This window comes from Quercus robur, chromosome 2 (genome assembly GCF_932294415.1).
Source record: "Quercus robur chromosome 2, dhQueRobu3.1, whole genome shotgun sequence".
Classification (NCBI taxonomy): Eukaryota; Viridiplantae; Streptophyta; class Magnoliopsida; order Fagales; family Fagaceae; genus Quercus; species Quercus robur.
The window spans coordinates 8,954,902-8,970,502 of NC_065535.1; the positions used below are offsets into that span (position 1 = coordinate 8,954,902).

The 15,601-nt window shown below is 31.8% G+C and overlaps 1 protein-coding gene and 2 non-coding genes across 3 annotated transcripts; all 3 read left to right on the forward strand.

Annotated features, from left to right (window-relative positions):
- Positions 1-2,607: 2,607 nt before the first annotated feature.
- Positions 2,608-2,691, forward strand: LOC126716214 (small nucleolar RNA R16). The gene has a single exon (XR_007652032.1). It is a non-coding gene; the product is annotated as a small nucleolar RNA R16 (small nucleolar RNA).
- Positions 2,692-3,141: 450 nt separating this feature from the next.
- On the forward strand, positions 3,142-3,223 carry LOC126716212 (small nucleolar RNA R16). Its single transcript, XR_007652031.1, has one exon. It is a non-coding gene; the product is annotated as a small nucleolar RNA R16 (small nucleolar RNA).
- A 6,124-nt stretch (positions 3,224-9,347) lies between these two features.
- LOC126712213 (uncharacterized) lies at positions 9,348-12,545 on the forward strand. Its single transcript, XM_050411460.1, has 3 exons — positions 9,348-9,744; positions 9,939-10,154; positions 12,113-12,545. Exons 1-3 carry the CDS (start codon positions 9,487-9,489, stop codon positions 12,188-12,190), a joined length of 552 nt encoding a protein of 183 aa, XP_050267417.1. The 5' UTR covers positions 9,348-9,486; the 3' UTR covers positions 12,191-12,545.
- Positions 12,546-15,601: the final 3,056 nt, after the last annotated feature.

Sequence of the window (15,601 nt, forward strand, 5' to 3'; positions counted from 1 at the left end):
TTGCATTGAATTTTCTAAGAATACATTTTACAAGCCTAGTTTTGGAGAAAATTTATCATGCATCAAATAAATTTATCCACCCTATGACATGGGGGTGGACATGCATCCCCATACGATAAGGTGGATACATGCATCTGATAAGGTGGATACATGTATCTGATGCATGTAATACCTAATTTTGAAGCACACATAAATGAAGGTCCAACTATGAGACTTATAATTAGATTAGACAAGGGTGGGCAATAGTTGGTTAGAAGTTAGTTTTCCTCATGGGCGGTGACAATGGTTAATCAGGGTGGTCACATGACCATCCTGATTTTTTTTTAATATACCTTAAACATTTTTGAGTTTTAAATTAATATGGGTCTTTTGACCACCCTAAAAAAGACTTGACCACTCTAAAAAAAAAACTTGACCACCCTAAAAAAAACTTGAACACCCTTAATAGCAATTGAGTCAATTAAAAATAAAATTCAACCTTTCCAAAATTTTGGTCTGTTGAATGTTGAACCAAAAAATTGCGAGAAATGCTATGTTCACAGCATTTTCATAATAAATCCTAAGTAGCAGATTGTTACTACTGAACAGAAAATTAATTTCATTAGAAAGTTCAAGTTAGAATCAGTAAAAACTTACTACCTAGGTTTTGTTGTGAAAGTGTTGTAGAAATTTTGTGGACGTAGCACTTCTCAAAAATTACTCAAACAAACAAATTAGCCTAAAAACCAAAATCAAATGTTTAATTGGGATTTTTTAAAATTGTGTTTTCAAATGGCATATTTTAAAATTGCTATTTTTTATATAAAAGAATGCACACTTTTTAAATAACTAGTCTGTTACTCCTTGTTTTAGTTTTTAGTTGAATTTGTTGGATTTATGTGATACATTTTTTCAAAAAGATAATGCATTTTGTTTATACTATTACTTGTTTAGGCAATATTTTTGTATTTGAATGGGAAATCAATAGCATAATAATTGTTTGGTTGTATACATTGAAAAAGATATAGCAGATAACATTGATAGTGAAACTATCATATCACATAACGATTTCAAAATATAAAAACTTGTGGAATGAAATTTTAAAACTTTATGCATTTGTGTATGTTTTTATTTTGTGATGTCAATATATTCAAGTTTTATTTTTATTAAATTTTTTTAATGACCACCCTGAAAAAAATTCTTAGAGCCGCCACTTGTTTTCATTTCCCTCTTTTTGAGCTTTATATATACAATTACAATGCAAAATTTTCTCTCACCAAATAGAATTTTCTATTGTAGGATTGAATCTTAATATGGATCTATCACAAATACTTGTTAAGTCGCATACGTGACAGACATTAAGGTTATGTTTGGTAACAGTTTTTGTTTTCTATTTTTAAAAACTTGTTTTTGGGAATATAAAGAAAAAAACAATCTTCTTGTATTTTTGAAATAAAAAACATGTTTGGTTAGTTAAAATTAAAAAAATAGTTTTTTGAAGAAAAAAATAAAAAATACTAAATTATGTTATTATTAGGATTTGAATTATAATGCTAACTTATTAAATGAAAAAAATTCATTAAATCAAATGCGTATTTTCTTTGACTTTTAAAAACTAGAAACTGAAAACAATCCTTTGTATGTTTTCAGTTTCCTTTACAAATTGAATTTTGAGAACACTTTTCGTTTTCTGTTCATTTTGAGTTGACAAACAAGGTTTTTAGTTTTAAAAATAGGAAATTATTTTTAAAAACAAAAATTAAGAGGAAAAGAACAGTTATCAAACATATTTTAACTAATTTGTTGAGGATATAATGATTTATATAGTCACTCGACTCCAAAATAGACAGGCGCAGGCGGGCTAGGCCCAACTGGGTACGACACATCGTGTCTCGACGCATATATCAAACATTCTTAAAAAAAATGGCGGCCCACTCAATGCACACATGAATAGAGATTGTGGATCACATCAGGCCCAAAGTAATTTTAACAACATCAAATCAAAACGCATCGTTTAATCAAGGTACATCAACAGCGTTCGTTGCAAAACCCTAATTCTTGTTAAGAAGCCACCTATTTAAAACCCTCGTATCCACACTCTCTCCCCACCTCTCTCTCTCAAGTCTCAACTTTCTTCAATTACATATCGAATTCTCTCTTTGCTTTCTTCAAAATCCATGGCTTTTCCTCGAATCGAATCGATCATTTGAGTGAGTCCTAACAATTTCTTATTTTATTTTTTTTCTAATGAATGATTTTTGCATCTGTTTACCCTCTCCTCATAAGGCAAAATCTGAATGCTGGAGGAGATATAACAGGTGCAGAGAGTGAAAAGGTTGGCTTTACCAGCCCATGGCAGACTCTTTTGTCCATTGCCTTGGTGTCAAATGGTCCTTCCGATACTCTCATTCATTATTTATTTATTTATTTTTTTATATATATGTAGAATATGTGAATTGAAATGGCAGGTGATGAATATATTTGACTAAACCGCTTATTGATATTCTGATTATAAACTGTGCTGTCAAAATCTTAAGTCTCTGATGCCTTTTTTGTTTTTCTGTTTATTTATTTAGGAGTATTTTGTTAATTGTTGATTTTGATTTTTTAAGAGCCCAAATCTGCTTGGATGGCAAGTGATGAAAAAAACTCCTTATGCTTAACACTGAACTAAATGTGGACTAAAAACTTCGCTTATTATCTGATGCCATCCTTGTTTGTCTTTTATTAGGATTAGATTATTTTTGTTATTATTATTATTATCTTTTTTTTTTTAAGTTTGAACATAGTTTGCTATGTAACCAATGATGTGAAAAAGCAGACGGGCGGTCTGAACTGATGCCATGTTGATTGTCTGCAATTTCCACTTTTGGAATATCTGAGGTGCTCTTTGATTATTTATGGATGTGTTAATTTTCTTTGTGTCACTTTTGTATTGTTGTCATATGAAATCGATACATACTGCTATGATGAAGTTGCTTAATTATGTCTGGACATATGAGACTTGTCTATGATCTTTATATGCAATCTTGCTGAGCAGAATTGCACATCTCTAAATTATATGATGAAGTTGCTTAATTAGTTACATTTAAGATTTTACTTGACATATTTGCATTCTTGTTCTTTTGAACATCTTAGTTGACACATTTTTTTTAATTGACTTGTGGCAAGTGATGAATTTGATCTTATCCTACACACTGATGATCTGTGTTGACAACAACTCCGCTTATTATCTGATGCCACTTTAGTTTGTTTTTCACATTGTGATTCAGTTCGGAGTTTTTTTAATGCTTATTTTGCATGTATATTGTTTTCTGAGGTAACTTAATGTGAACCAGTTCATTCATAATTTCAAGATCACTATTCACTTTGAGGATAGATGAGTTCTATTTTCCAATTTTGGAGGCCATGATGCCCCCTTGCTAGTTTAATTTTTTTTGTTCTAAGAGCTTTCACATCGACAATATTTTTAGCCAAATTTAGTTCCTTTTGTTGGTTTAGGTAATCTACTATTCATATATAGCTAACATCAGACTCAATACTCTATCACTATTCTTTTTCGATAATATTCTCTCAACAAATATCAATATTTTTCATCCTATCTTTTCCCAAAATATTGATTTTTATCTTTGTAAATAAAAAAACCACACCACAAACTCATTATAAAAAAACAGAAACATGAAGAAGACCTCCTCCAAATTGTTGGAGTGTTGGTCCTTTCTAGCCAAATACTGTGCATTTTTTTGCTACTTCTAGCATGCTGGGACTTGTTGCGAATGATCTAAGCGATCTCTTGTTTGAATTGCACACAAGAAAAGCATTAATTAGTTTTAAATGTTGTTACTAATCATAATTGCGCAATATTATTGTATGTGTCAGTTGTCTATGGTTCCCTCTAAAAAAAAAAAAAAACTCAGGTGCTGTGTGTTCGTTTTTCTATTTTTTAATTTGTGTTTTTTTTTTCTTTCCCGATCTTCTCCATTAACTTTTCTATATGCATCTTTTTCCATTCTATGTACCTATATGTACAACAAAAAGCATTTGATGCCATTCTTGTTGGGAAGACTGTGAGCTTAATTAAGGAGTGCATTTCCATTCTTTCTTCATACTACTTAATCCAGTCCAGGGGTTATTTGAGATTAGTGAGCTTCACTCTTATAGAATTCTAAACATCATTGAAAACTGTCGGCCTTGTACCGACAGTCCTCAACAAATGACTTCCTAGTGTAAAATTCACCAGTCTTTCTTCTCCCTCAATACCATCTTGTGCCGTGACCACTCTTCTATTCAGAAAGAATTGCCTGCCTCCTCATACGCTAATATGCTGATTGTTGAACACTAGTGAATGCCTTTTCAGAGCGACCATACCTTTTCAAAACATTTTAAAATGACACCTAGAACCCAAAAAAAATCTTTTATATGAATAAATTTTGCTTGTCAATACATCATATTAAAATTATTTGTTTTCTCTATATATCAAGCTTTCCTTTTAGGGACAGTACTGGACACAACTGACATGTGTCCATCTTAAGACTTTTAGTTATAATTAATCTAAAAAATAGGTGATTTTTTTAATTAGGGAATGGGGATTAAATTTGGGGGTGTTATTGTCATTAAAAAACAATAGAATTTTATTAAGCCAGGGGAACTTGGATACCTACTTTTCTAAAATGGAATTCACATTTCTACAAAGGGTATGTTTGGATACCGTTTATTGTTGAAAATTGAAAATACTGTTTGGTGGGAATAGTGTTGTAAGACACAGACTTAAAGTTAATTTTGTCAAATTTCGTAACTCACACAAAGTAGATGTTTGGTGGGAATCCAAATGGCCATAGATTCACTTCAATTTTTTTTATAATTGGCTTGGGCATTGCGTGGTTCTCAATTCTTTGGGAGTATTGATTATGATATAAATACCATACATGCCAACTTGATATAATTTGAGGTTTGAGATAATAAATTTTAAGAAAGATTGTTTAATATATAAAATAATTAAAGATTATATATTATTTTTAAAATTGAAATTTATTTATTGTTTTGGACAAAGTTTAGTTACAAAATTAGTTGTTACCTAAGATTACGACCTTTATAAAATAAAAATTACTACATATTTTGAAAATCTAATCGTTGACATGTTTTTTATGCTCTTAATGCATATGTCAAATTTTGTTTCAATTGAATGTTATTTATTATATGATCTATAAGCTTATATTTTATATATAATTTTAAATTATAAAAACTTGCAATTTAAACAATTAATTGATGATATTACTATTAATTTTTAATTTTCTGGGAATTGGCAAACATGAGGATATAAGAAAGAAGATATAATCCAATGATAGATTTATCAAAATTTACCTCCAATAAAAAGATATTAAGTAAGGTTGGCAACAATCAATTTTACAGCCTAACGTTATAATCAATTTTATAGCTAAACTTTGTTTTATTACTTTTTGATATGCAGATTTAATAATAAAAATTTTGTAATAAATCTTTTGTTCAATTGATAATATGACTAATAAACTTAGTTTTTCTTGTGAAATAGTCATCTTAGAAACTCTCTTTAAAAGTAACTACATGGGATAACGTTGGTAAACTTTTTGAGCAATACATGCATTCTCAACTGGTAAGTGAGTTTCAGTTAGTTCAATTGGTAAAGTTTTTAATGGTTGAATAAGAGTTTTGATGTTTAATTCCCCGCTTACAACAAAAATTGATTAGTGTCTTAGTCTGATAATAAAGAGCTATTAGAACGAACGTTATAGATTGGAAAATGTTAATAATTTTAATTAACTAAAAAAATGAAAATAATAATTTTTTTTATATATATAATTGAGTTCATCCATTGGTGTACTTTCTTCTAAAAAATAAATATAAACCACAAATATTTTCACCTTTTTTTTTTTGTTTTTTTTGTTATTGTTTACTACTATTAGTCAAATTTATCTATAGATCTCTTTTAAGATTCAACTTTATTTTTTATTCAAGTTATCATATCTAGATTCTTTTTTTCTGCATTTATAATTAAAAATTATATATAAATAAAAGAAACACCAACTATAATATAAAATTATATCATGACTAAAATAAAACAACAATAGAACCTGATTTATGATATTGTTGTAGTATCATTTATCGGTAGAATCATCTAATAACCTTAACATTCAAGGATTCACCATTAACTAAATTAATACTAAAATCAAATTATGGGTAAAAGGAGAAGAAAAGAAAGGTAAGTTTGATACTAAACCGAAGACTTCTAGAGAGAGGACAAAAGAGAATATAAAGATTTATTTCACTTTTTAAAAGTATGATGTCGTACAAGACCAAAATTATATGATTTTTCTGCACTCAAAAGACTACAGGTGATTGCCTAAATAACCTATGGGTAAATCTGTGGGAAGAATTATAACTTAATTCCCTCTCATTTAGTTTTTTTTTTTTTTTTGGGTAAAATTCAACTAGTTTACAAAAAGTTTATAGATCTCAGAGGGTGCAGATTCATAATCGACATATAAAAATTATTGTGCGTCAAATAACATCAAAAGTGTTGGTTTCAGAAGAGGGAATGTCTAGCCTCGTTTTTAGCTGGTGGCAATTTGCCAATTTGGTCCCCGCAAACAATGATCTTTATTTCCGAATATTTTCCTGTTAGCTTGTGAAACAGACATGATAACGAGGGCAATGAAAAGGGTTTTTGTCTTTTTCACGATGGCATTGCATTGGCCCTTGTAAATTGGCAGTGGTTACTGATTGACGCTCAATTTCGTTGCTTTTTAATGGCCCAAATGTCGCTTTCCCAGCTAAGATTGGGTTTGATTGAGATTTGGGAGGGCAAGAGACTTCAAAGGATGTGGTGTGAGTTGCTCACGACTTTGTTGTGATTTTACGTTTTTGGTTTTATGTCGTATTTTTATTTTTACTATATTGCATACTTAAAAGGTATGTACGACAGGAAGCTCCAAATAGTATCAATCGGAGAAGCCGTGAGGTTGTTTCCTTCCTCATACGCAGGAATTTTCCAAAACGTATCTTGTATTGTTGAATGAGAAATTCGTGCATGTTTGAATTTAACATACTTTTTTAATCACATTACTCTCCTATAAAGAGAAAATGTAATAAGGTTGGTATATTTTACATATCTTTGATTTTGTTGTGTGAATAGAGGATATTTCACCACCACTTATTTTTGTACTTCATGCTAACTTAGTCATCTTTATTTAATATAAGCATTTTTTTTTTTGCCCAAAAAAAAACTTTTAGAACTGTGTCAAATTCGTTGCTATTCCCTAATTTGCCAATTAATTAAAACAACTGGTAAAATGTTAAAAAAAACTTGTCTTTAAACAATACTATTCCAAATTACTCTAAGGGTCTATTTGGATACTGTTTATTTTGCTGAAAACTAAAAACATTGTAGCAAAATAATTTTTAAATATGTGAATAGTACTATAAATCCAAGTTTAAAAAAAAATTCTGAATAAAGTACTTGCGGGTCCCATGAACAGTGCATGGGACCCACTAGAAAAGCATAATCTCACGTTTGAAAACGTGAAACGCTCTTCTCAAAAAAAAAAAAAAAAAAAAAAAAAGAAGAAGAAGAAAACGTGAAACGCAGACGCAAGTGCTTTTCAGCACTATCGAAACGGATGCTAACTAATAGATATATTAAGTTATACATGATATCTTTCTCCAAAAAAAAAAAAAAAAAAAAAAAAGTTATACATGACATAACTCTTTGGGATGTTATACCAATTCTTAACATGAATATAGGTTGTTTTTAACTATCTAATTCACGAATTTGTGTGTGTATAATTTCAAATTTTTTAAAAATATATTAAAATTTCAATATTTTATAATAAAATACTTATTATTCTTTGATTATTTTGAAAGCATAGAGTGCAAAAGAAAATAATGTAATTGCATGGTCTCAGATGAATAGTATTAATCGCATTAATAAAATATACATGAGAGGGCAAGATATACTACACACTTAAAATTCAAATTTAATCATTCAACAAATTCTTTTAACATTCTTTTGCAGTACGGACTCCGATTTCTCATCAACTGAGTTGACCCACGTAATTTCAAATGGGAAATATAAATGAAGTACAATAAATCAAAGAACTAGTAGGGAAAAAAAAACATTTAGCCGATATTCATACACTGTAATATATTATATTCTAATTAAACTTGATCGAAGAGATATAGGGCTTAATAATTGGGTTGAGGCAGTGGACTAGTGGCAACCCAGCTATCACCTTTCGAGTTTCCGTGGATATAAGATTCTATCTTTTTGCATATTATTTATACACAATATGTTTAGGTTAAAAATGTGTTTGATAAAGTTATTAAAGGATATAAAATCATATTTTTTTTAGTAACAAAAAATAAGATACTCCTTTTTTACCACTCGAGGGCATAACTTAGTGGTAAAAAGCTCTTATAACCTGTCAATTTTGTGAGTTTGGAATTTGTGGGTTCGAGTAATATTCCACCCCACTATTACTTAGTTGATCCCAGACTATACATAAGTCGAGTTTAAGTGGATTAGGGGCTATGATGCTCCCCTTTTATACACCTTTTATAAAGAATTTTCTTTTCAAAAAGCAACGACATGACAATGTCAAGACAATCTCATAAAATGCTTTTGAAAAATTTTATTTCACACTTTGTACACTCTCATTTGAAATCGTGCCTTAAACGGTAATCAATGTGAACTATAAGTCTATATGTATATATAAATAGTGTTTAAATATCGTTACTAGCATACTTTAACCTTTAAAATAGGTCAAAATGGCCAAGTACCATATGTAGAGGCCTACTATTGTTTACAAAATAATTAGAAATTTATCACTTTTTTTAAACTTAAGTTTGTAAAATTCAAATTTACCATGTAACTCAAGTTTCACAAACTCCAGTTATTTGAAAAATAGTTACTAATTTTTTATATAACTAGAGTTCTATAAAAAAATAGCACGACAAATTTATTGAAAAAAAAAAAAAACTCAAGTTAAAAACTCGAGTTAAAAAAAAAAAAAAAAAAAAGTTGTACATCCATATAATATATTTTAAGAGAGTCTACATATTTTATTAAATAGTGGTGCGGGTCATCTTGGCCCTTTGAAGGAGGTGTGACTGACACTAGAACGCGGGCACGGCCGTACATACCAAGTCAGCCATTCACACATGGAGATATACAGTATACTGCTCTATCGTCAAGCTGGATACCTCATATACCTGTACCTCCCTGACCCTACCATGTCGGTAGTTTCTCAAACCTTCAACTATTACTAGTTAATGCCTTTGACACGCCACCTACCATTCCATTATACATTATTATTCATCACTCCCATTAATAACACACCCATGACCCATCCATCCAAATAACTCTCTCTCTCTCTCTCTCTCTTACTTTAAAGGACACCCTCATAGCCAGTTCTGCTTCTGCAGCAGCATAACTGTACTAAAAATACTCATTAGCTTCAAAAAAATTAAACACAAATGAAGGACGAGGTTATACCGACAACAATACCATCTCCTTCGAGAACAACAACAACAACGTTGAAGAAAGAGAACTCGTCAGATCATGCCGGTCTATTCGGTAAAACCCGGTACAAGTTCTGGGCCTTAGCTGCAATTCTTCTTCTCGCTTTCTGGTCCATGTTCACCGGTTCTGTCAATCTCAAATGGTCCGCTGCTAATCTCGCTCGCTTCTCCGACCACCACCACTCTCTCACTCACGACGATCTTGATATTCTTGTACTTAACCATTGTCTCTGTCACTCTTTGTGTTATTTTTTTTTAAAAGGAAAAACGCTAATCACATCTGTTTTGTTTAGTCAGGTCTTTTTGGATTATAGCGCATACGTGACTAGCGGTTTCTTTGGGTTGTTACAATTTGCATGATAAGAATTTTGTGTTGCTGATTTGGTTTGTTTTGTGTATATTTATAGGAAGTGGAGGAGAGAAAGAAAGTGGTGCGGCACATGTGGGATGTGTACACGCAAAGCAAGAGTATAAGATTGCCTAAGTTTTGGCAAGAGGCTTTTGAAGCTGCGTACGAGCATTTAACCAGTGATGTTCAGGGTGTTCGAGACGCTGCCGTTTCGGAGATCGCTAAGATGTCCCTAAGCTCCATCAATCTCGACCCACCTCCTGGTCGCTTTGAGGTTTCTTCTTGATCTGTTTTTTTTTTTTTTTTTTGGCTATTGATTTCAGAATTAAGATCACCTTGTGAGCTGGCTAGCTTGTTTTTTTGCACAAAATTTCACTTTTTTACTGTTAATTTGGAACTGGGTTTTGCTTCTACAGTTCTCTTAGTATTGTTCAGTGTTCACCTTTCACATAGACAGAGAGTAGAAATTTAAGTAGGAGGCTGGGTCTATGTTCGTCAACTTTTTTATTTTTTTATTTCTAAGAAAGTATAAAAATTAAAGTTTCTATATATATGTTCGATTGTGTACTTTTGTTGAATTGAGATTCTGATTATCGCAATGTCTGCTCTGGTGATTGAATTTTGTCAAAAAAGCACTAATTTAGATTACTTAATTGTTGAATTTGTCTTCTGCCTTTTCAGTTAATGTCAAAAGTTCTATATCTTCCATTAAAAAAAAAAAGTTAATGTCAAAAGTGGATTAGGAATAGTCTTGTTGGTTTAGTCACACACTCACACTGATTGGTCTCCTTTAAAATGAGAATCAGGATCAGGATTGTAACAATATATATATATATATATATAACTATCATTTATATATATAAAACTTTCTTGATTAGAACATACTACAATGGATCAATAGGGTGAGCCCAGAAGTTTGAGTGGATATGCGATGTCATGTCTGTATTGTTTGACTTGTCCTATGTGGTGGTTTTGGTTTATTTGGGGTTAGTGCGTGTCCAAGATAAATCAAAAGCCTAATCCTTACTATCTGGTTTATTACCAAACCCATTATGTTTCTAAAAGTCAGAATCCTAATATTATATTGTATTCCTTTACCAATTTACCATTTTTCTAATGCAATTTGCTCTTAAATGCCAAATGGCATTCTGACATAGCTGTTTAGTTTAATTAAGTTTTTATATATGTCATATAAGTGTTTCTTTTCCATTAGTCTATTTTGTCTTTGTTAGAGACAGTTTGGTAGAGTGGCCATATAAATTTCCATTGTTTGGATCATTTGACTTGTGCAAAACACAAGAAAACAATGGACTGCTTTGTTTAATAAACCTTGTGCAAAACACACTGTGTGAAAGAGTTTTTACCCCTTTGTTTAATTTATTCTGTGAAGTACAATGGTTTATTTTGTACATATAAGAAAACAATTTGATGCATTTTTAGTTTTTTATAAGTGAAATAGATTTCGAACTTCTTGTGGACCACCAATTGTATTTGAGAAAAGGAAAATGAGTTCCATTTTCTTAGAAAATTTTACATGAACCCTCTGTAAGAGTTGACTGCCAGTTGGGCGGTTGGGCTTGAGCTTGATATTCAGCACCCTCAATGTTGATACATAACTAATGGAATGCTTAAAATATATCCCTGACCTCCCCTACCCGATAAAAGTATCTTGTCAGCATTAGTAAAAATGATCTTCCCCTTGTGTTTAGCTATAGCAAGAGCCCCTAAATCATGACCCACTTGCCCTTCAGTGGTGATGAGAACCCTCTAGATCTGAATTGATCCTTCCTGGTTTATTAAATTGCTGTAGTCCCATCCCATATTGAGTTCATGTAGAAAGCAGAAGAGGAGTGTAAAATGATGTTGAATTAATAAGGGGTTCCTCTAAATTTTGTGAACAATGGACTGCTCTCTTGATTCTCTTAGTGGATGTGTAAATTTTGTATCTAGATTTCTAATGTCTGATCAACCAAGTGATAAATATTCCTCCATGACATAACAGCCTTTGTTTTTGTTAATTATAATTAAGATTATCTTCCACGTCTTCATTTTTGTGATTTTGCTCGTGGTTGAACTTAAAGATTGATAGTAGATTTTGCAATTCTCTCACACGTTTTCAAAAGATTTGAATGTTTAATTTTAAGTGAATAGAATACTAGAAATAAGTGTTTTTCTTTGGTTTGTGCTGAAAATCTCAACGAAGTTAATGTATTGTGTTTTTATGCTGTCCAGAGTACTAGAGGATCAAAAAAGATATCCAAGCAAGCAGAAAAAGGAAAGAAAGTAATCGCAGTTGGGAGTAGCCGATGATAACTTAATAATCCCATTTCCTGCTTAAAGTTCGGCAGAAGATGTTGACTACCAGAGTAATACACAATCTATCACAATTTTAGCAAAAAAAAGAAGAAGATATGTTTAATACCACCGTACCAACCTTAAGCTGAAGGATCATGGTGAAAATTAAACTGCTTGTATATATCCCTTTTTCAAATAAGCCTATTAAATTGTGAGTTTTAATCACTTGTATATTGGAATGAATTTCTGTGATGGTTAGGAAAGATCATATGAAAATTGTCTCTGTAGTATTGATACTACAAATAAGCATAGTATAAGAGGTTCTTCCTGATTGATTGTTATACAGGAAATATGATATCTGGTTACATTATGTATTGCCCTTCCTCATTGGCGTTCGTATGATGATGTGAATTTATGCAATTATGCTGCACGCTGGTTTTAAAAAATTATTAGCGTTGGTTTTGGATATGTGTATTTGGTTTAATCACTTTAAAGGGGTAAAAATAAAAATATAATTATAATAATTGTTTTTATTTAAAAAAACAGGCTTTAAAGAAACTAGGAAAAAAAATGATATTAGTGGTAGACCCAAATGATAATTAGTAAAAATATACCAAATTAACTGTTGTGAAAAAAAAAAAATTTGTTGTGATATTAAGTGTATGGGTTGAGCTTAGTCTAATTCTTTTAATCATATATGATTTTTAGGAGAGTAAATTTAGCTACTTATACTTAAAAATACATTTACCTATAAAAAAAAAGGAGAGTAAATTCAACTACACATCCTTTATTGTGAAGGAATTTGCATTGTGTACAAATAGCCTGTTTCCATTTAGAAATTTGGACTCCTACTCAACTAAATTATAGTACTATTAAAAAAGATATTTTGTCTATATTACTATACATTTCAAAGTTTCAAAGTGATTTATTAAATCAAAAGTTTTTAATCAAAATTGATTACAAATATGCAAAAACATGTTTTAGAAAAAGATGTCCAAAACATTGCATCAGAACAAATTTTTGCATGATGGCAGGCCATTCTCTCAGTTTTTGATTTTGATATAGAATTTCCCAAAACAGTATCCTTGATTTCCTTACATGTGAATTCTTGCAGAATCAAACCAAAAAGCCAGCATAGCAGCCCCAACCCCCAAAACTACCTAAACAATCACCTCCCAGCAATACTAGTCAGGCAAAGAACCATGGCTAGATAGTCCTAGTTTCCTTGGTCAATCGCTATGTGGTTTCTACAATCCCAAAACCAAACTATGAAAGGCCACTCCTAACCCAGTCCAGTTTTAGTTCTGCCTTAGTATACACAGTAGATGATCCCTTTGGCCCCTTACAATCCCAAAGATCATCCCAGTCATCCAACGGAAATAATAAGTCTCCTTACATTAAGAAACCTTACATCCAGCACATCTTTTATATTAAACCACACATGATTCATATAAAAGATCAATTAGCCCTAGCAATGGAAGTTTTGCTATCAAATTGGCATTTTCTTCCAAAAGTCCAGAAAAATCCATCAGTTCTATAAGAGCATCCTCACCCAGGAAAAGTTTGCTCAAATAGAAGACATCAAGTCAAAATTGGACACCTTAGTCGTCCTCTACCACAAACTCATCATCACCAAGTTTGTCAATTGCAAAGAATGGGGCCAACACCCCTCCCTGCTCAAAATAATAGAAAGCACAAGAATTCAATATAGTTACTATTACTATATTGACGCCTTTAAAAAGATTTTATTTTATCAGAATAAGAACTTTGATCATTCATGGTTCTTAATGTCTGACAAAAATTTCAACAGCCAAATATCGACTTGGTTCCTTAAGTGGTGGGAAATGTTCGGATTAATTCCTTAGATCTTCCCAAAACCTCTCCAAGATGCCCTCAGATATTTCAGCTCAAGATTCCAAGTTAACCATCACAATTCCCAGTTTCCAGCAATCTTACATATGACCATCAAGTATAAAATCCATTGGATTAGCATGTGGTCCTATGCAATCAGCAACAATCTATTAAACAAAGAGTTCTCAATAAAATGGTAGGATAGCCTCAAAATTGATCCAGTCATCGATCAGATAAATAAAGATTTCCCTCCTCCAGTCCACAGAGCCATTACCTAGAAGACAAGGTCCCAGTCTAGCCTAGAATCTATCTCATTAAAAGATCTTGCCGACCAGTTGCTCCTCCAGGCTTCTCAGTTAGAAGAAGAAGAAAAGACTTCTCCTGCCTCTTCTGAAGCATCTACCAGTCACTAACCATTTGACTCCTTCCAGGATTCTCAAGATCCCTACAAGGGCCATAATTTGGATAGTCCCTAGATTATTCTGGTAGCACCAGTCAGTACTCAGAATATCTCCAAACAGCTTCAAATTCGATCACTATTCATAAGAAGACAAAAACAATACCAACCAACACAAAAAGATAAAAATGAACAGTGACACAGCTTCGTTGCGCTTTTGAGGGTCTTGTCTACTTTCGATGAAAAAGGTTTCCACCCAAGGAAAAAGCAAATTACCCCCCTAGAATTTCATAAATCTTCAGAGCTCTTTCTGGAGGATCCTAAGCTCCTCCCAGTCTATATAAAGAAGCTTTAAGTTCCATTCAGAGATAGGCTTAGTTCAACATATCTCCTTCTTACAAGAATCCCTTAGTAATCTTGTATTAGGAATATCCAATTTTGTATTACAAGAATCCCTTTGATTGACGGGATATTGTATTAGTGTGGAAAGGGATAGACTGCTCCTAAGGTGTGTGAGTGAGCAAGAAATCGAAAAAATTATGTTTCAAGTCCATGATTGATAGAAGTAGGCTATGGCTCACATCAAGCAGGGCATAAAATGCGTTGGTTGATCAAAAGGCATGGCCAACCTTCTTGTCTAATTTCTTTTAATATGCTAAGAGATTCCAGACCTGCTAGAAACATGGACCAGTGCAGCATGCGAATTAAGATGTGAGTGTCATGTCATAAGAATAAAAGGATCGGGGAAAAAGAATAAATATTTTTTTATTGAACGTTTTATTTGTTCATTTTGACGACTTTATCATATTATTTGATTATATATTATCCTACTAATTCCTATTCTACCTTCCCAGAGTTAAATTTACAGTCCACTCCATTAAAATTTAAAACATTCCTATGGAGTCCTTCCAATTGTCGTCTGCTAGGGTGCCATTGCTTGAGTACTCACACAACCAGACCTGGCTCTACCCAAAGGGTTGGGTACGGTTTTCACAGGTAGGTCAGACGAATATACAGTAGGATTTTTTTTTCTAGGTTTCAGGTTTAATTCTGGGTGTGAGAGATTTTCATCCTTCAAAACCGTCCCAGCCAGGCAGCCAACTTTATTTTTTAAAATTTTTTATTAATAATATATGCTGTGCTGATATGATTTTTTTAGACGATTGTTTAAATTTAAT